The 25329-nt window shown below is 53.4% G+C and overlaps 1 protein-coding gene across 1 annotated transcript in view; it reads left to right on the forward strand.

Moving 5' to 3' along the window:
* The first annotated feature begins 417 nt into the window (after positions 1 to 417).
* The window catches only part of VDR (vitamin D receptor), a 56147-nt gene continuing 31235 nt past the window's right edge, over positions 418 to 25329 (forward strand). Inside the window, exons 1-2 of the mRNA XM_045873548.3 lie at positions 418 to 466; positions 24879 to 25026. Of these exons, the coding sequence (XP_045729504.1) occupies positions 24881 to 25026 (146 nt within the window). The 5' untranslated portion in view covers positions 418 to 466; positions 24879 to 24880. The remainder of the gene's footprint in view (positions 467 to 24878; positions 25027 to 25329) is intronic.

Consider the following 25329-nt stretch of genomic DNA (forward strand, 5'->3'; position numbering starts at 1 on the left):
GCGGCAGTCGCCCCCAGCCCAGCAGACGAAGTCCCGATCGGGTCAGCCCAGGTGGAGGTGACGCACCTGGAAGAGGCGTCCGCAGCAGGCTGGGTAGAACCATGGCGGCGGGAGGCGGGCGAATGCATCACAGATTAACGCGGGCACAGCGTGGAGGTGCACACCCATAACCATCGAAAACGCACAGAGGCCAGAAGCATGTCTTCCCCTGTGCACCGCAGTCGTGGAGGACTACCCCGGGCAGAGCCTCCCAGTGGTTGATTCCAAGTCAAGATGGTTGCGGTGCCGCCGGCGCTCTCGCCCGGCGAGGCAGGTCCTGTGGGCCGGGCCAAGGGAAGGGGCGGGTCCGGGGGTGGGTCCTTGGGAGGGGCGGGGCCAGGTGCTGGGCTGTCTCTGCTTGTCAAAAGGCAGCCGCGGAGCCGGAGGCGCCGGGAGCGCGGAGCAGCGTGCCCACCCGCCGGACCAGGTGCGGACCCGGGAGCGGCGGGGAAGGGGGTCCCGCGATCGGGATTGGGCCCGGGGGAGGGGCGTCGGGGGTACCGGCCCCGAGTGCCCGGGTGCAAGCACGGGAGTCTAAATCGCCGGGGCAAACTTGGCTACCTGGGCTCTCGTGCCATGAGGCTGAGGCACTGACGGGACACTGAGGTCTGAGGAAGAGCTAAAGTTCGTGCCAGGCTGGCGAGAGGAGCAACGACCTCCTCTGGCAGCTTAACACACAAATTCTCTGCTAGCACAGCGCTCCGCACTTGGGCAACAAGAAGCATTTGTTTTCTTCCTCTGTTGGGGAGCTTGGCATGGAGTGGAGGAAAGGGAGATTGGCTGTCGATGGTGCTAAGGTCTCCTGGAGGTGGGGTGTGTGTAGCCTTAACATCTTCTCGGACCTATGTAGGGTCACCTGCGATGGTGGAGTTGGATCTTTTAAGTAGAGTGTTTTTTTCTTTTCTTTTCTTTTCCTTTTTTAAACCACCAATGATTTTAGACCTACTGAACCCTAATGCACTGGATTTATTTTTTCAGGAGAGCCTATCCATGGAATTAGGGGCAAGCATCGAATCGAGGAGGGGGCTCAAGGAGTGGTTTCTGTTTGGGGAGTGAGGGGTCCCACATCTGTAAGTGGTGGGGGAGAATTCAGGAGAAGTATCTAGGAGGGCACAACGTGGGGTCTGGGAGGGAGCAGTGGACACTGCCCCCCCTCCCCCATGGACCACTGAGGCCGAGACCCAGGCTGCCTGGGCTGGGAGAGCACTGGGTCTCCCAGCAGAGGCCCTTCCCGCATCTCCTCCTCCTCCTCCTCCTCCTCCTCTTCCTCCTCCTCCTCCCTGCGGTGAGTGAGTCAGCCTCCTGTCTGGGCTCAGTTGCAGCCAGAGGGGCCAGAGCCCAGGCAAGCAACTGGGCAGGCATTTTCTGAGCATTGCAGAAGCTCCCCTAGGCAGAGTCAGCTCCACTCCAGCTCCCTGCTGGAAGGCTGTCTTCCTCAAGGCCAGTGGTGGCCACTCCTGTGAAGGGGACACCCAACACAGCCATGATTATGGGATCGCTATGGTATGACTGTGAAGAGATTGTGGATTTGCGGTAAATCCACATCTCTTATCCTTCTCCAAAGATCAGGAGGTGCATCCCAACCCTGTAGACTTCCAGCCTCTCATTCCATGTCTGCCTAGTGATCTTGTTAGTGGCCCATCTCTGTTAACAAGGTCAGTGTGCCCAAGAAGTCAGGAAGATTCTAGGACTAGGGAAGCCATGGTGTTGTCAAAGAAAGTTTTAAGCCAAGCTCAGAAACGGGGGTGGTTTGTTGAGGTGGAAATGGATAGTCTGGACACTGGAGCCCTCAACTCTGTGAACTTCAAGTGTTGTGTATTGGGGGCCTTCCTCGTCCCTTCCCTGTCCAAGTGCTGGAGGGGATTGAGGATCTTTCTGGAATGGTATGCAGCCGGACCAGGAGGTAGTAAGACTGTAAATTTCTCTCTGGCTTTTGTTTTGGGTGGTTCAGATCCTTGAGCAGAAACAGGAACACCCGAGTCCATTGCCCCCCTGTCAGCGGCCTCTCTGGATCCATATGACATGAGCCCACAACCAGGGTGTGTTGTGGGGCTGACTCAGATTGCAAAATGCTGGGACTTCACAGTCTGTACTCTTGCTGGGTCCCATGGCTTCAGTTTGGCTGGTCCCTCTTTAGCCACAACTTGGACCCTGTCCAGGGTAAAGAATAAGAAAGGAGGGAAGAGGAAAAGGTAAGAAAAGAGGAGAGTGAGATTAGGAAGGAGGGAAGGAGAGTTAGGAAGCTTTCCTGACCCCTCACAGCACCTTGGTCAAGGCCCTCACACTCTATTTGTAGAAACATTGTGGAAGGTCTGGTACAGTTTGGGGTGCCCTGGTTATTTGTGTTTGTGGTTTCTCAGTCTTCTTCCCCATCCCACCTCAGAACTCATCTCCTTTTGGGATTAAGTCCCAGAGCAAGCACCAAGAGGACCTCCTGGACCCCCACCCTCCACTCTCAGAATAAGTAGCCAGTGTCTGAAGCCAGTGTCTTCCATGTTTGGCCTGGGGCTCAGGGGCCAGACCAAGCAGTTATCCAAGCAGGAGAGGGAGCTGCAGCTGTTCAGTTCTGCACCTCACATCCTTAGGAGGCAGTGGCCACCTTGGCCGAGATCTGCTTCTGGAACCTCTGCTAGAAACCTGCTGTTGTCTTTGTCTAGCAGTTGGGTTCTGGTAGCTGGAGGGCCAGAGTCAGGAACACTGGAAGTCTGAGCTCGGATGACATCCCAGTTTGTTGCTGGACAGGATGAGTTCTAGGCCCCCGGCTTTTGGTTTGTCACCACTGTGAGCCTGTTGTGGATGCAGGTAGAGGGAAGCAAGGAAATGATAAGATTTGGTTAAGAGCCTCTTAGGCACCCAGCTTGGTGTTAGGCCCTCTGAGGGTGACAGGAAGCGGAACCCACCAAATCGGGCCTCTTCCCTGAGACAGCGTGAGCCCCAGGAGGGGCACTGCCCTCGCTGTCTCTCCACTACCGTCCGGTTCCGACAGGATCTAGCTGGGCGGAAACTAGCGTGGCTGGCGTTCTGGACCACAGGGCCTTGCTTCCAGCCATGCTTTTCTCTAATTCCCTCTTCATCCTGTCCTGTGTCAGTGCCCTCTGGGTGGGCTAGGGACAGTGCCATACAATTTACTGTCCAAACTGGGAGACTTTGAGTGTGACAGGGGTGTTGTTAATAAGTCAGGACAACAGACACACACCGCAGCTGTCAAGGCCTCACTGGGACATTTAGTCACTCTCCAAACCCAGCGGAGGTCACATGGTGAGGGGAAGATGGGTGGGAGCGGGTTTAACAAGGAAGAGAAGGTGGGGGAAGTCCTTCATGATGAGGGGAAGATGGGGTAGCTTAATTCTGAGGGCAGCCCCAACACCCCACCTTATTCCCAGGTATTATCAGCCAATTCCAGGCTCTTCCCTGAGGACAGCACTGCCCCCAGCCGCCTTCTCCCACTACCCGCAGCCGCCTTCTCCCACTACCCGCCACCCAGCCTACCACTTGCTCGTGTGACTTCCCTTCACCCTTGGCTTATGACTGGCTTCACCTTTGGTTTTCCTGCCCCACCTCTACCTCAGATGGGGACAGGAAGGCCTGCCAACTCCCCTTCAGCTGCCCCTAGGGGAATTGGGATTTTTAATGGAGCCAAGACTGGGCCTCATGCTTCCTCTTCCCTCTTCCCCCATATCTGCAGCCTCTTCATTTTGTCTGTCCAGCTTCCCGGATCTCTGGGGGCCACACCATACCACAGGGAAGTCCAGCTGTCAAGCGGATAAACAACAAGAAGGGGAGGTAGTCAAACCTTGCTCGTGTGGATAAAGGGCACAGGTCACTTGTAGTCAGGTTCTGGGGAACTGGTGAGCAGAGTGGAGGTCAGAGCCAGAGAAAAACTGCTTAGCAGGGGATGGAGTCAGTCCTCCTGGACACTGGAGTTTGACTGTCTCCTCTGGTCTGACTGTTGGGGAAATGGTCCAGGGCGGGGACAGACTATTCTTGCTCAACCCAAGCTCTAGGCGTTGGTGGCAGCGACTGCATCCTGCTGCGGTGACATGTAGAAAAGAAACTGCCCTCCCTTCTGCGTTCTTGGTTCTCGTGGTCCAGATGCTCAGGGTGGGCTCCCTGGAGAGCCCTCAGGGGGCCAGCATGAGAGTGACTGGGGAGCCTGGCATGGGGGTGGAGCCTCATCGGTAAGGTGTAGGGACCGTCTACTCTGGCAGGAAGGAAGCTGTTCTCCTCATCAACAAATGAAGAGGGCAGGTGAAGACCTCTCGGGAAGTCCCACCCTTTGAAGCAACTTGTGGGGCCAGCGAAGGGAAGAGGCGCCCTGGGCTGGAAGGGGAGGAGGGGGGCGGCTGGTCAGTAAATGGCAAAAGCAAGAAGCAGGAGCAGCAGGTGCTAGGGGCGTCTGAGCGTGTGTCATGCTTTTGCAAACCTGCCCTGCAGGTCCTGTGCCAAAGGAATAGGCCAAGCAGTGTTTCCAGAACCAGATGCCACACAAAGTCCCCATTCTGCGCAGGGGAGAGTCCTGGTCCCGAGCAGGGCGTGGGCAGAGGCACCAGCGGGCAAGTGGAGCTTGGGCGGGACCCAGAAGCCAGTTCCTGGGAAGCTGCTGCCTCTCACTGGCCTTCTGACCACAGGTTGAAGCTTTGAGGTGTTGTGCAAGGTGTGACATTCCAGGCACTATGGGGCACCTACGAGGCGCAAGGCTTTGCTGGCGACACATCCAGCGTGTGCCACCTGCTGGCACTGGATTTGTAGCTCCAAGAACAGCTACTCGCTGAACCCTGAGCTCAGTAGTACCAGGGGCTGTGCTAAGTACGTTGTGTGCGTGGCCTCCCAGACCCGCCACAACCTTGTGAGATAGGAACCACTGTTTTGCTTCTTTTGCAAATGGAAAACTGAGGCTTGGTGAGGTTGAGCAATGTGCCGAGGCTCCACAGCTGAGGAGTGGGACAGTCAGGACTCACGCTTGGGTCCGTCTTAACCTCCACGGAACCCTACCACTTCAGCATTCGTGGGAAGCCACAGGGCATTTAGCACCATGCCTTGTACATAATAGGCCAGCAATAAATGTTTGTGAGTGGCAGAATTAGATTTACTAACTGGTTTGAACAGGTTGACCTGGGTGCAAGCTCAGTTTGCCCAAAGGTTACTCTGGGGACAGTGGCCTCTCAAAGGAGGCTCCCTCTGCCAGCACCCTCAGGCCTCAGAGCCTCTCCAGCAGTCTTGGGCACCTAACTTGGGTAAAAACAGCAGACAAGAACCTGAGAAAGAGAGAGAGAGAGAGCTCCATGCAGAGAGATTGCATGGGATCAAATAAGATTTGAATGGTCTAGAAGGCAAATAACAAACACTCTCTCAATGTCACACAAGCCACTCTGTTGATAACCTACTATGTGCTAGGGGCACCAAGGAAAGGTCATTGTCCCATTGGCCAACCGGGAGCTAATCTCATCTGTCCACCCGTCCCCCGCCTGGCCACGCCTTCAGAAACACTCCTGAAGCGAGCCTACCTGGAAGGAGAAATGGACTCTAGCCGCATCTAACAGCCTCTGCCAGGCACTGTGCAATTTCTTATCTCCTTTAACCTTGACAGCTTCCGCTTGGAGGAAACTGCTGTTACCCCCTCCAGCATGTGTATGGGAAACTGAGGCTGGAGGTGATGCAGCAGCCTGCCACGCTGCAGAATTAGCCCGTGACCACTGCTCTGCCCTGCTTGTCGGTGCCGGGCCTGGCCGGGGCCAACCACTCTCAGTGCCAGAGCCCAGAGACGGAGGGAGAAGGAAGAGAAAGCGCTCAGCCCACCCTTCAGCGGGGGCCTCCGGGGTTCCTCGGCATACGACTGAAACGTTAGGTAGCGCTGTTAGAAGCTGTGCTAGCGCCTCGCCGAATAGGAGGAACACGAGGTTTGAGCTGGACACCCTTGGGTTCAAATCCTGGCTTTGTCACTTTCTAGCTTGTGACCTTGGGCAGGTCTCTTAATCTCTCCGAATCTCAGTTTCCTTATCTGTCAACTGGGGTAAGAATAACTCCCTTATGGAGCGTGTGTGAGGACGAGAGGTGACATAAGTGAAGTGTCTGGCACGAAGTAAGGCCTCCAAAAACATGAGCAGACAGATGGTCATTCAGTAGATATGCCTTGAGGGCCTACTGTGTGACAGGCACTATTCAGGATGCTGGGAATTTAACAGTGAAAAGTAAAGACTCTGGGGGCGCCTGGGTGGCTCAGATGGTTGAGCGTCTGCCTTCGGCTCAGGTCATGATCTCAGGGTCCTGGGATCGAGTCCCGCATCGGGCTCCCTGCTCAGTGCAGAGCCTGCTTCTCCCTCTCCCTCGGCCACTCCCTCTGCTTATGCTCTTCTGTCTATCTCTCTGTCAAATAAATAAATAAAATCTTTAAAAAAAAAAAGAAAAGAAAAGTAAAGACTCTGGCAATTGTTCTCAAATTGACTAGACCAGAAACTCTTTATTGCGAGAGGTCCCTTTAGAATCCAAGAACGGCCGTCTTGGTAGCAGGCTGCGCTCAGATTTGGTACATTTCTCTTTCTGCCATTTGTTAGCTGTTGAGCTTGGGAAAGTTATTTAGCTTCTCTGGGACTCAGATTCTTCCATTCTTTTTATTTTGTTAACGGTGAAATATATCATACGCACAATATGCTTATGTATAGATTAAAGAATAATATAATATATATGTATTATATATATCCCGTACACATCACCTAAATTCGGGATGGAACATTGGTAACACCTTAAAAGCTCCCGTTCCTCTTCCCATTTGCATCCCCTTCCTCCCTCCCCACCCTGCTAATATTTTGAATGTTAGTTAGTTATTTCCTTCCTTTTCTTTTTAAGTTATCATCTACGTGAGCTTTGCCAAACAATGTATTTGTTTACCTTCGCGTGTCTTTGGAGCTTACCCACACGCATGCTCTCTGCAATGTAGGTCTTCTACTCCATGTCACGTTTCTGAGATCGGTCCGTGTTGACGCAGCCAGAGGTAGTTCACTAGTCTTCACTCAGCGTGGTGTGCACGATAAGGATGTGCTGCAATTTGTACATCATCCCTCATGGTGATGGACGTTTGGGTTGTTTCCAGTTTGGAGTTAGCATGGTGACACTGCCCGGAGTATGGCATGCTTGTCTCCTGGTGTGCGTAGGTGTTTTTCCGGGGCCCGGCCTGGGGGTAAAGCTGCTGGGGCACAGGGAATTCGGTTGGGCATTGCTCTACGCTACCCAACCCTTTTCCACGGTGCTGGTTCCAGAAAGCACTCACTTCAGCAGGGGATAAAATTTCCCGTTGTTCCCCATCCTTTTCAACACCTGATATAGACGTCATTTCTAAAATGAAGAAGTTGCGCTTTCGGCTCTCGTAATTGAATCATCCTCGACTGGCTTTTGTGTACACCCGTCCGATGTGTCGTTTGCAGGCGGCCCCAGCCTAACTCTGCGGGCGCTGTGCAGGGTCTCCGCGTGCGGTTGAAGCCTTCCTTGCTGGGCTCCCAGCAACAGTGAGGGGGGGATCCCACGGCTCCACACCTATCCCAAACTTGGCATTCTGTTCGGTTCAACCAAGAGCCTGGTGACAGTGCTGAGCACATACTAGGTGACCAAGTAATACCCACTGAATTGCATTTTGCCAAGGGTGTTGGGATGGTAGATTTTTCCTGGGCAGTGATTTTGAGAAAAGGGCATGGAAATCTCAGAACTCTGTGCTTATTAGCTAATCAGAGTTCAGGGCACTGGGGGCAGAGATGGGATTCACATCTGTCCAGGGCTTTTTGAACTTTTGAAGGCTCCAGGTGAGGTAAACCGAAGACTAATTGTTCAGAGTCTGGCCTTGATCTTTGACCCTCTGACTTGTCCAATCTGAGGAGCGGGGTCTTGGGGTACTTGAGAGTTGGGGTGGAGAGAACAGAGGAGGTGCCCTGGGGAAAGGAGCAGAATGCCCACAGAGAATCCTTTTCCCTTCCAAGGTTGAACACTCTGCCTGGAGGTGCTAGGTTGAATAGGTGTTAGATAGACCCTGTGTCCTGGCAGTCACATCAACAGCCAGCTGCCCACTCACCCAGCCACCCACAAAAGAATGTGGCCGGCTGGGCAGTTGCATGGGCCACCCCAGGCCGCAATCCTGTAATTACCCATCTAGTCTGTGCCTGTCAGCTCCAGAGGCAGGCGAGTGCCTCTGCCCTGGGCCTCAGCTTGGTCACTAGGCCCACGCTGGGCTCCGTGGTAGAGCCCCACCTAGTCTTCAAGCACCTCCCACCCCACTCTGCCCCATTGTCTCTCTTTACACCAACCTTTGACCTCTGTGAGGCTAACATATCAGATAAAAGCTGACAATCGTAATAAACCAAGGGCTATTATAACTTACACATTCCAGGCAGCGTGTTAAATTTTTTCATGCATTTTCTCATGTATGCCCTTCAATAATCCTATGGGGTAGGTAATATTGTTATCCCCATTTTACAGAAGAGGAAACTGACGTTCAAAGAAGTTGAGTTGGGGGGCACCTGGGTGGCACAGTCGGTTAAGTGTCCAGTTCTTGGTTTCAGCTCAGGTCATGATCGCAGTGTTGTGAGATTGAGCCCCGGGTCGTGCACCATGCTCAAGTGTAGAGTCTGCTTAAGTTTCTCTTTCCCTCTCCCTCTGCCCCTTTCCCCTGCTCTCTTCTCTCTCTAAAATAAATAAATACATTTAAAAAAAAAAGAAGAAGTTAAGAGGTTAAATTTCTTTCCTAAGTCAGAACCAGAACTTAAACTCAGATCTGAAGTCCAGAACGTCTGCCCCTGCTTCACCTGCCCACGATTTGCCCTGCGTGGTGTCCTGGTTGTTCAACTCTGTCTTCTCTTTCCCCTTCCTTTCTGAGGAGGGCTGGTAAAGAGGCAGTAGGTGGTGCCAGTGGAGGGTGAATGGGACGGTTCCAGGCTGGCCAGGATGATGCAGGAAAACACCTTCAGGGCAGAGTTCTTTGTTCCAAACAACTCTGACTTTCCGGACTTCTGCCAGGGGCAGGAAGGTACCTCTGCCCAGCCTATTTGGCAAGCACACCAACATCTTGGGTGCCATGATGTTAAGAAGTGGGGGATGACAGCCTCAGGTAAAATTCCATTATAATGAACTCCATCAGAGATCTGAACAGCTTTGTTGAGATGAAATTCTGTTAACCAGTGTGCCGCGGAAGAACTCAAGTGTGGAGCCTGAGAACCCGGAGGGGAAGTGGAGCTAATTTGCCATTTAGTGTCTTTTAGTAAAGTTCTGGAAGGTTTTGGAACTTGGAAGGAGAAGGAGAGTCAGGGGCACCCCTGGTTCCTTCTTGAAAGCCAAGCTCCTGGCTGGTTGGGGCAGGGCCGAGTGGGGGTGTGTGGAAGCTCTGTGCTCAATTGCACCTGACAGGGCTGAGCCTGTCTGTTCAATGGTCCATGTCCCCGCTGTGTTGCCAGCCCCTGAGAACAGGGCTGGAGCCCATCTTGGAAGTGTCCCGACTCCACACAACACCTAGCTCATCACAGCTATGCTCAGTCACTGTTTATTGGATGGAAATATGTTTCTAGGTAGCCTGGGTCCCCTGAGCTAGAGAAGAGAGTTGAAGGGCAAGTGCTTCGTGTGACTAAAACATTATACGAAAAGCTGGGCTGTAGCTCAGAGGACTTGTCCCCAGTTCCCGAAGCAATCCTGATAAGAACAAGCACTAGCATTCCCTGAGCAGGTCCTGCTACCAGGCGCTGTGCTGAGTCCTTGACATGCATTATCTCATGGAGTCTCACAGACCAATGAGGTAGGTATTGTTCTTTTTCTCCTTTTGCAGGCGAGGGAACGGGAGCTTAGAGAGCTCTGGCCAGTGGTTCTGGGATGCAGCTGGGGGGAGCTGGGGGAGGGGTGGAGGCAGGGTTTGCGCTCCTGCAGCTGCGTGCACAGCCTGTTCTCTCACCTGTGAGGCTGGAGGGCTGCAAACCCGGGGCCGGTGGGATGGAGGGCGCAGCCTGGTCTGGAGGGGTAGCTCCACCTCAGGCCAGCAGGGTTGCCACGGGGACTGCAGCCCAGCGTGGCCAGATTATCCCATTTTTTTAACAGGAAGCTGGACATCCCAAAGTGAAATCTCTCTATTTTTCAGAAACATTGACAACTAATTTAAAAATTTATGATGACCAGTGGTGATGGTGGTGGGGGCACACAGGCCCCACTCGTGGCCAGGTTTAGCCTGTGGGCCTCCGGCGTGTGTTCTGGGAGTTTCTTTTTTTGAACACGTGACTGTTAGATGGAGTGGGACCAGGAAGGCCCTTGTGGATACCGAACTCCTCACTAAAGGCATAATGGCTCTCCAGGGGCCCACTGTGCAACACGCCATAAGACTTTATAGGGGCCAAGTGTTTCTTTCTGGAGAGTTATCGTGAAATCAGGCTGATTATAGTCCATGAGTGAATCCCCTCCCCCCCACCGACCCTGTATCCCCGGCAGATATTTTCCCCTAGGTGTTAGAAGGAAAATTCTGTGTAGAGAAATCAAAAAGAAACTAATAGTCAAGCAAAGGGTCTCTAGGAAAAAAGGAAGGAAGGAAGGAAGGAAGGAAGGAAGGAAGGAAGGAAGGAAGGAAGGAAGGAAGGAAGGAAGAAAGAAAAAGAAAAAGAAAGAAAGGAAGAAAGAAAGGTAGGAAGGAAGGAAGGAGGGAAGGAGAGAAGGGAGGGAGGGAGGAAAGAAGGAAGGAAGGAAGGAAAGTGGGACTTGGGGCTTGGGCTTGGGTGGCAGTGAATGACGGGTACGCTGCAGTTTGGGCTCTCCCGGCTGTGAGGAGCTCGGGCTGCCGGACAGGGTGATCCCAGCATTACTCCAACATACTCTCACAGCCTTGGACTTTCACACCTGAATTTTGTCCTCCTTTTAAAACCTGGAGGAAATAATTGTACATTAGTAACATTTTTATGGAGTATCGCAATTTGTATAAAACACTTTATTTTTAGATTTTATTTATTTATTTGACAGAGAGAGAGAACACAAGTAGACAGAGAGGCAGGCAGAGGGAGAGGGAGAAGCAGGCTCCCCGCTGAGCAGGGAGCCCAACCTGGGGCTCAACCCCAGGACCCTGGGATCATGAGCTGAGCCGAAGGCAGACGCTTAACCGACTGAGCCACCCAGGTGCTCCTAAAACACTTTAAATAATTTATCTCTGCTGATACAGCAGTGCTATGAGATAGGCAGATGGGTGGAGAAGCTCCTTTCCCAGGCTTGGTAAATGAGCAGTGTTTTCTCTTTCTTCTTCCTTCCATTCCATCAGAGAGGAGTAGCCATGGAGCATTGAAACCCAGCATGCAGGCGGCACCGGGTTCCCACAGGCCTGCCCTTCCCTGCCGCCCTCCCTCCTCACCTGGGGTTTACCCACCTAAGGTCCCCCCTCCCTGAAAATCCCACTCCAGGGGGAGTGTGGAGGGGGCATGGAGAAAGCCCTAACCCAGTGGGTGGCCCGTGGCCAGCTTCCTCCCCAAGGCTGCCCCCACTGCCTGCCACCTTGAGCTATTGTTCCCAAAGCTGGGCAGAAAATAGCTCACTCCAAGGAATTATTTTTGTCTCTGTTAAACTTCAATCCTGGGCTACTGAAGAGCCTGGCTGCAGAGTTGTTTTTCAGGTCAGGGGGAGCTCTGGCAAAAGTAAGGTGTGTGTGTGGGGGGGCGTGTAGGGGAAGCGGTGGGTGGAGGGGCCGCCCCCTGTCCCCGCCCCAGGGAGCAGACATGGGCCCCAGGCCCCTGCCTCTTCCCCTAGAACGCTGCCCATCCCTACCTGACTAGCAGCAGCTGACAGAGGGCGGCCTGCCCCACCAGCGGGAGTGAGGGCTCCCTCACAGCTCCTTCAACTGAGTGCAGGCTCCCAGCCGCCCCATCGGGCGCCTTTCCCAGGGATGTTTGCTGCTGCGGAAGCGTGTGGAGTAAAAGCAGTGGCAATTCTGTCCCCTGGTGCCGAGGCCCAGGTGGGGAGGTGGGGCAGGCCCGGGGCCGAGGGCTGCAGACAGCTGACGAGGGAGGGAGGTGGTTCCTCTGCAGACCCGGGTGTTAACTCCTCCTGAGCCCTGCAGCCGCCCTGAAAGGTACTCTGTGGAGCAAATCTGTTCCATTTTTGCCCCTGGGTGTCAGAGAAAAACAAGGAAAAGGAAGATGGCCAGTGGATAAGGCTGTGGGAGGGGATTATAGTTTGGAGAGGGTTCAGGGGTTAGGACAAAGACAGCTATTTCCTACAACAGTGTGGCTCTGGGGAAGAATCCTCCAGACAGATCTGGCCGTGTGGGCCTGAAACATAGAAACAAGGCTGTCTTCAGCTCTAGGTCTGAGGGGAAGGCCGGGCTGCTTCTGTTGCCAGCAGTGAGCGTGGACATTTCGACCCAGGGTATGGGTTGGCGTGTGCCCACACGGGTCGGGGACTTGCCGCAGGTGTGCATGCTGAGAGTTGTTTGTGAGTATTGTGTGTCTGTCTGTGGCTGATGCCCTTCCTTACAGCGATTCCTGGCAACGAGGAAGTGACCTTGTTGACCGGGAGAGAGCAGTGAGCCAAGTGGCTCAGGGGAGGCAGGTTTGGGGACGGGGTGGCTGTGTGCACCTCAGCTCTCCCCATGTCCAGCAACCGTATCTGGCCGCCCCGGACAGAGTGATGCATTCAGTAAGGATTGAACCGGTGACGTGCGGCTGAGCTGTTCGCCAACTTCCATCTGTCCTTTGTGAGGCTTCTGTTCTTTCTTTGATTTTCTCTCAGAAAACATCTATTTTCCTATTCAGCTGGGCTGAGTTTTCTAGAACTCTCTCCTTTATCTCTGCCTTTCAGCTCAGTTGTGATGGTCCTACTCCGGGGGTGGATTTGCCCCAAAGGAGGACGGAGGTGATGGTGGCTCTGCGTGTGCACCTGCCGGGACCTCCATTGTCTGAAGAAGAGGCCACTGCTCTGCTGACCTTGGGGCCTTTCTTGATAAACCAGTGGCAGAGAGCCCTATTTTTATTTTCTGCGCAACACCCGAGCTCAGTTCAGGTTGGAATGGGAATCAGACTGGAGTCTGAAAGTCTTCAGTTTAAATATCATTACAATAATTTAAAATTCCTGGTATTCAAGACTCAGTGGGTTTACTAGAAGAAGTAGTCTGTAGAAGGAAGAATGGAAGATACTTCCTATGCCAATGAGTGTGGTCAGTTGGTTCATCTCTTCCTGGTGACCTCCCTGTCTCGGGCTGTGCAGAACTAGTCTCCCTGCCTCTGACATGCCCTCTCCCCTTTTGCCTCTCGGTCTCTGCACAAAGACTGTCTGCCTGGAAGCCTCATTAGCCTTCCTACCACTGCCATGTTGAACTATGATCCTTCGTGTCTCCGTTGGCAGGCTGATAAGTGACCTCCTCTGAAGAGCCTTCTTTACCTTGCGAGCACAAAGCTAGGGGCTCTCCTGCACGCTCTCGTCCTGTGGGCTTACCTGTATGGTGGTAGCATGGACCCTACTCACTTGTCCTTCCGTTTGTTCTCCTCCGTGGACTGGAAGCTTCAAGAGGGCAGGATCGCTGTGTGTCTCTCCATTGTGTCTCTGACTTCCAGGATGGGGCTTGCCATGGTGTCGGTGCTTAAAACCAGCCAGGGGTCACCATCGAAGATAAGGCATCAGAGGCCAGAACCAATATGCCCACCACAGTGTGAGGCCACGAGGAAATGTCACAGTTCCCTGGCCATCCAAGGGCATCCCTGCGAAGAAATTTCTGGGAGGATGTCTGGAACCCTGACAAAGCTGAAGTTCTGGGAAAGATCTTTAGGGGGAAACTGTTCTGATCAGAAACTGAGGAACAGCTGGTGTTACCTTGGGGTAACTGCTCTGTGCTCTAAAGTGGATGGGAACTTCTGTCTTTGGCCCAGGCCCTGAAAAGCTTCCTGAATACCCGAGGAGTGTCCACCCCCTCACTAATTACCCAGAAGATAGAGAGGATGCCTCTGGGTGGATCAGGACCTTTGGGACTGGAGCTGCCCTACCTGTCCCAGAAGACCCGGGATCCTTCACTGTTTCTGGCGCAGGCCTAACCGCCTATCCCAGCATAAGTGAAAGGCTTTGCAGGGCCCCTAGGAGCTGGGGGCAAACAGGAGTGCAGGCTCACTGAGCCAGAGCCAGCCCAGTGTCTGGGTTGGGGGCCATGGTGTGCCCCCTGTTGCCAGGGCAGCTGCAGCTCCCACTGCCACCTCTGGGCCCCAGCCCCCGGCTCTCTGCCCCAGTCTTCCCCTGCGCTCTGCACCTGCACATGGTCAAAGCAGGTGAGGAAGTACCACGGCCCCGATGACACACAGGCCACGCACGTCACGGGGCCACTGAGCTTCCGGTCCCACTAGGAGAGAACAGATATATGACAGATGCGTGACCAGCCCTAGGTGACAGAAATGGGAGGAAGATGGCACTGGAGGGCAGAGGGAAAGGAAGGGAAGGGTGATAAGCAGAAGGGCTCGGTAATCAGTGGCACCTAGGGAGCCACGGGTCTTCGCTTCCTTGCAGAGGAAAAGTCCTGATGTAGCTCAGCTTCTCTGCTTGTAGGGGAGAGATTAGAACGATCCATTTTTCCCCACCCCGAGCAGCCAGATTTTTGGAAGCCAACAGCCAATGGGTGTGTTGGTTGGTTTTTTCCCTGTTCAGTGGAAATGTGGCTCTCTAGACAATGTTTGGAGTGGTATGTTCGGGACCGAGAGCAGGCTTTCTGCCCTTCATGCACCTCTCTGGAGACTTTTCCAGGCTCTGGACTCTCCAGTGACTATACCGAGAGCAGTTAGAGCTCTTAACAATGAGCACAAGCTTCCATCAAACTGCAATGTGCCAGGCACTAGGCACGGTGCTGAGCGCTACGCAGAGATGTGGGTCCCTGCAACAGCCCCATGCCCCAGCTGCAATCATGTCCCTGTTTGTAGAGGAGGATGCAGGAATGGGCTTTGGGGGAAGCTGGACGGTAGGCAGATTGCCCGGGGTGTCAGGCTGGCCAGGTTGGTTGTGGAGGTAAGCAAGGGATCTGATGCTGAGGATCCTGAGTATCTCAGAGCTGGTGGGACCTGGGGTACTGACCTTTAGGACAGTGCAGAAAGTCTCTGAGTGAGGCAAAGACTGCATTGGTCCCAGAGGAAAAAGGAAAAGAAGCCTGGCCAGGGTGGACTGGAATGGGGTAGGCCTCAAAGCCATCTGTCTGAGCAGGGGTGGACTCAGGCCTACGCGGACTTGGGCCGGGGGCCCGGCAGTAAGAAAGATACTTAGTCTTGGTAGAGGCCCACAGAGACACTAGAAACTGGGCTTGGGAATCTCTTGGGAGGGAGAAGCGGCCATCTCCTATTGTCTTGAGGCCATCATTGTTGCTTTAAATCCCATTCAGCCATCAGCTATATTAGCAATAGTAGGAGTTCAGGTCTCCCCAGAGGAGAGCTAGAACCACTTCCCCTGTATTCTTGGTGTTCTCCATTTGGTCTGCTCCAATGTCTATTCCTTGGTCTCCAAGTCACTGGACCAAGAGTCTCCTTGTCCCATCAACTTTGGCCTGGAACAGATACCCCACGGAAGTACCCCCATCCTCGTATCCCAGGAGAGCCTCCTAGAGTAGGGAGAGAGCAGACCAGGCACATCCCTCTTCCCTCTAAGATACTCCCTTGCTGCCTTGACCTGGTCCATTTCTTCAGGCCAGAGAGGCCAGAGCCAGGAGCGGGAGCTGGTGGGCAAGAGCAAGTGGGTAACCTTTACCCACTTTGTTCCTTTGTGTGGCGTGTCAGGATATCATCGGTGTTAGGTGGTCCCACTGCAGTCCACATCAGGGCCTCTTCTGTGGCTTCCCACAGTTCCCCTCTTCCCATGACCCATTTCTCTCCCACTCCACTCTGACCCCCTGGAAGCTACTTAGGCTGGTGATGAGAGGTTTTGAACTTGCCCAGGGTGGAGGTGGAGAAGCACTCTTCCTCATTTGTGGCCTTGGGACAAGTCCCTCCCCCTCTAATGGCCTCCGTTTCTTTGCTCTAAAACCAGAGAGATTGGGCTGCAGTTTATGAATGGGCCGGTTCCCTATGCTTCACCAAACACCGTCACTGCCCACACTTTCCAGCAGCGACAGGGCCTGGCCTGCTTGCTGCCTGGAGAGTTGTAATCAACCCAGAAATCTTGTTGACAAAGCTAAGGGCAGAGTTTCCACTGGAAAAAAGCAGCTTGCAGGAATAATTGTTGTTGATAAGAAGTGGAAATATATCTCAGTAAGTCATGTATCTCCAGCCCCACTGTCTGGGGCCCTGTGGGCTCCTGCCTCTGGGTTCTGCGCAACTCCTAGAAGCTGCCAGTGCTCCCAAGAGTAACAAGACAGTCAGCTAAGAGAGAGTCTTGGTAAATGGCAATAGAGTGGGGGCTGATAGCATGGTTTCATGGGGTGACCCACTAACCCTTGACCCTGTATGGGGTGTCAGCCCATGACCTTTATCAGGTTCCCAAAGGTGATGTATATTCTCCAAATTTTGATTAAGAAGCACCTTCAGGGGCACCTGGGTGGCTCAGTCGGTTAAGCGTCTGACTGTTGGTTTCCGCCCAGGTTGTGATCTCAGTGTCGTGAGATGGAGCTCTGTGTCAGCGGGGAGTCTGCTTAAGACTCTTTCCCTCTCCCTTTCTCTCTGCCCCTCCCCCTCTAGAATAAATAAATAAATCTTAAAAAAAAAAAAAAAAAGAAGCAACTTCAGGGTAAACTCTTTCCTGCAACTGCTGGATCACCGGTCACTTAATTTCCCATTTTTCAGTCAGTCGTTAAATAGTTTGGGATGCCTTGCCTGTGTTCTTAGTGCTGCAGAGGTGAGGGCCAGCCTCCCCTGGACACAGCGGAGCCAAAGAGAGGAGGCAGGCAGGCTTGGGGGCGCTTGCGCAGCTACTCACACTCTCCTACAGAGCCCTTTTCTTGGACTGGAAACTGTTCTCTCTAGGCGAAGGCCACGGAGTAAGACGCTGCACTCCCCCCCCCTCCTGTTCACTGCCCTTGTGGGAGTCATGGTCATACCTGGAAGTTTATGAGGTCTAAGCCAAAATTAAATGTGGCCCTGTTATCTTTTCTCCTTCTCCCCTGCAACCTCACTTACATCATAAATATTCTAAATTTTTCTACTTTTTACAATAGTTTTCTAGCAGATGAGGAATGGGCCCTTATTTAATTTGCACGATGATGCCATGTGGTGGTCCCACGAACCCTTCTTCCAAAAACTCTGTGGGAATGGCCTAGTAGCTTCATCTTATTTCCACCTTAGATGGCTGTAAAGAGTTGGTCTAGGGCCAGTGATTGAAAGCTACAGGGACTATTCCATCTGTGCATAGTGAAGAACTTTCTAAGCATACAGCCATCCAAAGAAAGTAGATTGCCATGGGAGATAGTTTTCCATCAGGAAAAATATTCAAGTACAAGTTAGAATATTACAGGGGGGATTTAAGATGGTTGGACTAGGTTTTCCTTCCAATCTTGAGAGGTCTGAGGTGACAGATATCTCTTGGGTTTTACTTTGGACATTATAGTCTGCAGAAAATAATTTCAAACCATTCTCACTGTAATTTAAAATGTATGTGTGTGTGCGTGTGTGTGTGTGTGTGTGTGTGTGTGTGTAGGGGCTGGGGAGACAATGAGGCAAGAAATAGTTGTTTTTTTTTTTTTAAGGAATTGACAGAGAGATAGGCAGAGTGGCAGGCAGAGGGAGAGGGAGAAGCAGGCTCTCCGCTGAGCAGGGAGCCCGATGCGGGGCTCGATCCCAGGACCCCAGGATCATGACCTGAGCCGAAGGCAGCCGCTTAACCAACTGAGCCACCCAGGTGCCCCAAGAAATAATTTTGAAAAATTCTGTTCATATGGTGCACTTTCCTCTCCCCTTTCCCTCTTTTTCACTCTGTTCCCCCTCAGCTTCTTCTGGGAGGTAATGCTGAGACAGTTCTGGAAAAAGAATGTGGGCATATATTGGGGATGGTGGGAAGGAAGAAAAGGTATCACCTTAGCTGACCAGTACATTGCTGTGCCTAAGTTACACTAGAATAAAGAGATGGCCAAAAGTGAGGTAGGTCCTATAGTGTTCAGCACCCTGTGGATAGAGTTGAAAGGATGATGAAGTGAAAAACACCAAGAAAAGGGTGAGCACACACAAGCTCGTGCTTGGTGTGGCGGGTCTACAAACTGACCCATCTACTCCAGAGAGAGCCCCACTTGTGGTTCATTCTGTGTATGCCAATTTCAGGAAGAAGAATTTTCTCTCCCTCTTCTGGGAAATCACTTAGGTTTCCATTTCTTTCTAGAGGGAGGGGGAGCTCTGAGCCAATGTCAACAATTAGAAAGCTCAGTTTTGATCCCTCTAGTCCCAGCCTGGCAAGCAAGCCACCCCCGTCCTGGGCTCCCCTTCTCCATGGGGCCCGTGAGGGGCCACACCACTCATGCCCTTCCTGGTCCTTGGCTTCTGAGGGTGAGGGAACTTCACTTGCACCAGCACGGTATTGGGGCTCAAAGGGGTTCCTGAGGAGGTCTGAGAGAAAGCTCAGTAGGTGGTCTTTTTTTTTTTTTTTTAAGATTTTATTTGTTCACTCGACAGAGACACAGTGAGAGAGGGAACACAAGCAGGGGGAGTGGGAGAGGGAGAAGCAGGCCTCCCGCCGAGCAGGGAGCCCGACGTGGGGCCCGATCCCAGGAGCCCGGGATCATGACCCGAGCCGAAGGCAGACAGACGCTCAACGACTGAGCCACCCAGGCGCCCCTCAGTAGGTGGTCCTAAGGCCTCATCATGATGGGAAATCCAGCCTTGGAGTTGCACACTCTCAGATCTGGAAAAGATCTTAGAAGTCAGACCTCTCGTCCACCGCTTATCGGATACTCCAGGGCCATAGCTTTACTGCCCTCAGGGCTCCCAGGATGGCTCAGTGAATGTGGTGGGGTTAAACCGAGCCCAGTGGCATTTTGGTCCCAGTTTCCCCAGGCTCTGCCCAGCACACTCTGCAGCCACCACCCCACGAGACTGTTCTAGGCGAGCCTGCCCCAGGGAATGCCCATTTAGCAGAAGCTCTGGAAGATGAGGTGCGGGGGGTGTGAGCTGACAGGCAGACATGTAGGAGGGGCAGTGGTTGTGCCTTCAATGACTGGAAGGAAACACGTTATGGCCTCACTTCTTGCTAAGGCAGGGTCAGGACTGGGTCAGGCTCAGGCAGGGGTTTTGATGTGGGATGCAGTCCCCGGAGGAATGGAAGCTAGGGGCTTTCTGCAGAGTTGAGTTCCCCACCCAGTCTCTCCGAGGCTCAGTGCCAGGGGTTTGGGTATTTCTACAGCAGAGCAGGAGGGGGTTGCTCTGGGGACAGTCCCAGCCGAAGCAATGGGATGTTCTATGTACTCAGAACATGAATTGCGGGGAGAGCTGGGGGGTGTATGATGTGGCAAAGGGGGGTGGTATGAAGCGCTTTTTTTCCACTGGTCCTTTTTCTACCCTGTGTCTTTGCCCCACTTTCCATGCACTTGAACTTCAGGCTAAATCTAGGTTACTCTCTCCTCAAAGGACCATCCAGTACTGCACAGTTGCCCAGGGAGGAGAGGCCCATCTGTCGAATGGGGCTTTCCCGGTAAGAGGGGTGCTGCCTGCCATCCCCTAACTTCGAGACATCCTTGATGTCCTTCCATCACGGCCCGGGGATTGTTCTCTTCATTGCCCCCTGACTTAGTGGAAGTGATGGGCATGCAGGACTTCGGGCTGGGGTGATGACTGAGCTCTTTCCCTTAGGAAAGGCAACGGAGTGGGGAGTCAAGGCTCAGCTTTGGGCTCCAAAGACATCGACTTCTCTGTGCCTTAGTTTTCCCATGGCTAGAATAGGGATCATACCAGGGCCTGCCTGTTGAGGTTGTGAGGCCTGAATGAGCGAGCACGTTGGAGAACCTGGAGCAGGGCTCGGTAGAGAGTTCGGTGTCTCCGCTGATGATTGTCGCTGGAATGGGAGGGGTCAGCAGGAGCAGGGGAAACATCTGGGCCTTGCACGCAGCTTGTCTTTGTTTGGCCCCTGGCCCCACCACTTGGCTGGCCATGGCACCCTGGGCAAGTCACTGAAAGTGCTCTGGACTTCGGCTTTGCCATCTGTCAAATGGGACAGCTCCCCAGCTCCCAGGACTGTTATGAGACTTATGTAGATGGTACGTATAGAGCCTGCCACGTTGGCACATGGTAGATACTCCACACATTCTTTTTTTAGCTCAAGGGTGGTAGTCTACCTGGATCTCAAGGCTGACTTTTGAAAACCTTAGGGGTTGAAGACAGGAAGGCAGTGGTCCTTTCTGTACCAACTCAGCCCTCACTTCAGCCTCTGAGGAGCACACAGGGACTCCGGGAAATTGATAAGGTCATGGGTAGAGTCCAGAAGAGTGTGGTCAGCTGGGGGCCTTGGGCAGTACAAGCAGGGGGAGTGAAGGAGAGCCTGGCTTGGGGTAAGTGACAACATGTCTGTCCCCAGCAGGTATGCTTCCTCCCACCCATGGCCCTTGGGAGCAGGCCAGCCTGGCTCAGGTTATTTCTGCTCATTGTCCACCGGCATTTTCCTCGGCTGTTCGTTGGGAGCTGCCAGGGCCCAAGGGGATAGTAAGTGGGCTCAGTGGGCTGACTGTCCTAGGGCCCACATCTCGGAATTCCCTTGGGCTCTTCCCTTCCCTGCCTAGTTGAGCCTCAGGGAGGCCGAGAAACAAAAGCTGGGGGTCTGGACCTTCCCCATCTGGGGATTGGCTTACAGGCCTTTGCCAGGGTTCAGGGTCAGGCACCTCCTGTTGGCATCCGGGAAAGAAGGGTGTGTGTGTGTGCGTGTGCGTGTGGTCTGTCTGTCTCTATGGGTAGACGAGCAGGGCTGGGTGTGGGTAGAAGTGGGAAGGGTGAAATTCTGCCAGCCCCACCTTGATGACCCAGCATGCCACTAACACATAGACTCTGGGCACCAGAATCGGCCCACCTTCAGCCTTTGAGGCCCGGGGGTGTGGAGTGTGTCTCAGGAAGAGCTAAAAGTGGCAGAAAACATCCTGTCTGAAAGCAGTAAGTTGCTGTATTTAACCCCTGCTGTACTTGTTCCAGCCGCACCCAGTCTGCAGACAGGCATCCCAAACACCTGTCTTTCAGGCTGTCCCAAGAGGCCAGGCCCCAGCCTGTAGTCTCCGCCTGCACCGTTCCCAGCCCCGCTGAGGCGTCTCGGCGGTACTCCCCGGGGTGGGGTCTTTTCCCTGCCATCAGCAGCATGCCAGGCCACCCTCTGGCTCTGCTCCCCACTGAGCATCCCTCAAATCTGGGGGTGGGGGCCGTGGGAGCAGCAGAGCTCCCTTAGAAAAAAGCCTTTCCTGGGCTCCCGGGTGGCTCAGTCAGTTAAGTGTCCACCTGCCTTCTGCTCAGGTCGTGATCCCGGGGTCCTGGGATGGAGTCCTGCATCGGGCTCCCTGCTCAATGGGGGGCCTGCTTCTGCACCTCCCCCCCCCGTTCATGCTCACTCTCTCTTTCTCTCTGTGTCTCGAATAAATAAATAAATAGATAGATAGATAAATAAATAAATAAATAAATAAATAAATAAATAAATAAATACCTTTAAAAAAGGAAAGCCTTTCCTCCCTCCCAACATCCTCTGCTGTGAAAGAAACAGGAGAACCTACAGCAGGGACCACATGCTAATTGCTGCCCCCCACCCCTTCCTCACTGCTTCTCACTACTCCCCACCTCAAGGGAGGGCCTGTCCTGGCTGCTGCCTGGCTCCCACCCCCTCGCCCTGCCAGGGATGACATGGCACGCCTGTGCCCAACAAATCACTCTGTCACGTTTTCAGTCCCTGATCTGGAGACTAAAGTCCCTGGAAAGAATCTCACCTACTGCATATTGGGCTTGCTAGAGGACTGGCTATGAGGTCAGTGCGAGCTGTAGATAAAGTCTTCCCCTTTTGTCATTGCAGGGTCCTTTTGGTTGGCTGTGTCTGTAACCTCACAGAAGGGCATCCCTGGGCTCACTTACCTGCCCCCCTGCTCCTTCAGGTGGTTGTTTAACTCATCAGCCCCAGCCTCCCTGGCCTTCTGTCTTCCAGGGGCAGGTGCAGGCCATAGTAAGGAGGGGGCCAAGGGAAGGAAGAGAACACTACCCTGGGTTTTGCACATGAGGGACAGGCCCTGTGTCAGCAGAACCCACAGCAGCCCACGCCTGAGACCCAGAGCCAGCTGGAGGCCGGGTGGGGGCTCAGAAGGGAGGGGCTTGCTGCCTCCCAGGCCGGGGCCCCAGGGGACTGTCCAGCATGGTTATGTTTCCTACCCAGCTCTAGTCTCCTCTTTCTCCCTCCCACCCTGCACAGTCTCTGCCTGCCATTCCTGGGACTGCCAGCTCTCAGGCCCTATATGCCTGGGCCTCTTTTCCACCTCTGGACTCTGGTCCTGGGCCCTGGCTCCTTGGTAGCAACAGATAACTCCAAACAGGGCTGAGTTTTCTCTCAGCTCCCCTGAAATGGTCCTGTTTTTTTGTGGGCCTCTGGCTGCTGGGTCCAGCCTTCTGTCTGGCCTGACCAGGGCCCAGGCCCCCACCCCCTGGCCAGCAGCCTTCCCAGTGTCAAGGTAGCAGCTCACGCAGTTGCAGGAAGGCACTGTTGCCATGCTGGGGTATCCTGTTCTTCCAACTCTCCTGCATCATGACATCCCCAGTGAGCCCGTGTGATGATGCACTCTTGTTGGACCGATTTGACTGGTATTCCCCCCACCGCCGGTGCCCACATTTGATTTCTCTTTTTTCCACCAAAGCCAACAGATGGTTGGTCGCCTGGGTGACACAGACTCTATAGCAACATCATGATGACTGAGAGTTGCGACATCTCAGCTGACCTGGGGTTAAGCCACAAGCATCCTAGACAGTTTCTCCTATTGCCCCATGATGGTATTGGACCTCTGGGATCCCTGCCCACGGCTTGGATGTGTGCGGCACTCTAGAAGCCCCGGGGGGAGTCAGCTTGGACTTGGGATGGGCTACCGGGACGATGTTGACAAACCCACAGGGGCTTTTTCTTCTATTTTTAATTGTTTAAAAATTGTGCAATGTCTTAGATACACAGGCATATAAAACATAAAATCATGTTTTAATAATAATAACAAAAGTAACAAGATACCATATACTTACCCCTCGAAGAAATAGAGTAAACCTGTCCCCAATCTCAATCCCTCCAAGGTTTCTGTTAATCATTCCTTTGTTCTTTTTTTTTTTTTTTTAAGTCTCTGTCTCATTCTCTCTCTGCACGTGTATATATATAAACATTGCAGTTTAACAAGTATCAGTCTAGCTGTGATAAGGATGGACCATAGTACTATTATTACATTACATTATAGTTCTCAGGAAAAGAAAAGCTGAGACAGTTAGGGGGTCTACAGGGCTCCCTCCACCCCTATCCTTATCTGTCCCACTTTCTTCCTTGGGCTTGAAGCTCTTTGTGGAATTAAAAAGAAAATTAGTATCTGCTTTGGGCATGTTGTAATCATAGTTGCTAGAGATATCTCAAGCTTTGGGCTTCTCTGGGCCTCATTTGTAAAGAGAGTGAGAGTAAGAACATTTATCTCGTGGGGTGATAAGAAGAGTAAATGGGATAGGACTCGAAGGGGCTTCGATATGCCAAACTTCAGCTCAGAGATTGCATTGGAAAGAAGCTCAGAGCCTCCCAAGGGCCCCCCAGAATCTACCCCTGTCACCTGCGGGTAGGAGAACATGGCATTGGCTCATAACTGGCTTTCCCTCTTATGTTTCTTCTGCCCTGAGGGCCCCTCCTGCCCTGGGGCCTAGGGGCCACTTAAGCCTGCAGTGGGCCTTGTGCGGACCCAGATAAAGGTGGGAGGTAACAGGGTCTGAAGCGTTTTGGGGAGGCCTGAGGAGCTCTGAGCCTGACAGCGTGACGCCGAGGGCTCAGTATGCCTAATGGAAGAGTCAAGTCAGCTGCTTCCTGAGAAGGGTTTCCAAAAGCTATTAGTTTTGTTCCCTCCATCTCTCCTCCCCCCTCAAGTGTGAAATCCATCTCGAGATGATAATGCCTATTTATAAAAGCCATCTCGGAAAACAAAATTAGTTAATTGTCTATGACTCACTTCATTCAGAAGGATGTTCAAATCAAGGGGTAAAATTTATACTGGAAAAAAAAAGAAGAGGGAACAGGATTCTGATTACATTGGTGCCAGGATGGCGGGGACATGGGCCTGTCAGTGCTGAGTTGTGTGGCTGGGAGGAGCAGGGAGGGAAATAACAGGGTCTGATTTGGGCATGTGATTGATTTACTCCATTCCCCTCACCCTCTAGGAAGAGTGGCTGAGGGCTTCTGTCGGCCTGTGAGGCTGGGGGCGGGGGGGTGGCGCTCCCCTTTTCTCATGGAGGGGGCACTGGGCAGAATAGAGGCCTCTGACTTGCTGCAGTTCTGCTACAGAGATGAGCCCATGCCGGCAATAGGCGAATGTTCACTCAGGTCATCCTTCCTCACACCCTGGAAAGAAAACGCCATTCTTCAGGGGAGGGTGGTAGGGCACAGACAGGCTAAACGTGTCACCCAAACGAGCCCGCCTGGTGGGCGGCAGGTGTGGCCTTTGAACCCAGACCAGGCTGTGAGCGGCTTCACCGCCGTTGTGCCCCGGCAGATCACTCCTGACATGGGGAAGGGAGCCCTGCCTCTGCTCCCCGGAGAGTCGGGAGGGGACGCTGCCGCATGGAGAGTCACGAGGTGAGGGCGCCCAAGAAGTCCTGCTCCAGCCTGGGACCTGGGGAGCTGCCCAGCCTCGCTGAGCTTCCGCCAGATGGGGGTGGGTGAGCAAAGGATGCTAGCCAGCCTTGGCACTGACCCCAGCTCTGGCCTTGGCCTCCTTGCTGTTCTTGCAGGGATGGAGGCAATGGCAGCCAGCACTTCCTTGCCTGACCCTGGCGACTTTGACCGGAATGTGCCTCGAATCTGTGGGGTGTGCGGAGACCGAGCCACAGGCTTTCACTTCAACGCTATGACCTGTGAAGGCTGCAAAGGCTTCTTCAGGTGAGTCCTCCCCAAGGGCAAGGGGACAGAGAGCCCTTCTTGCCCATGAAGAGAACCCCCACATCTTCCATGTCTCCTTCCTTCCCATGCCCATGGGACATGCTAGCTCTTACAGCCACTGGGAGTGACGGGATCTTGGGGAGGGTATCTCCTTCCTCCCCTCACCTCAGCTCCAGCTCTGTCCTCTGCCCCTCTCAGAAATGGTTTTCATGAGACTGTTATCTAGGTCCCCATCTTTCCATGACCCCTTTGACCCACGGCCCTAACCCGTGTGTCTGTCCTTCTGGAGTGAACCTCCTAACA

Source organism: Mirounga angustirostris, unplaced genomic scaffold (genome assembly GCF_029215605.1).
Source record: "Mirounga angustirostris isolate CCGP_5_RB_7025 unplaced genomic scaffold, mMirAng1.0.hap1 SCAF_5, whole genome shotgun sequence".
NCBI classification, from domain to species: domain Eukaryota; kingdom Metazoa; phylum Chordata; class Mammalia; order Carnivora; family Phocidae; genus Mirounga; species Mirounga angustirostris.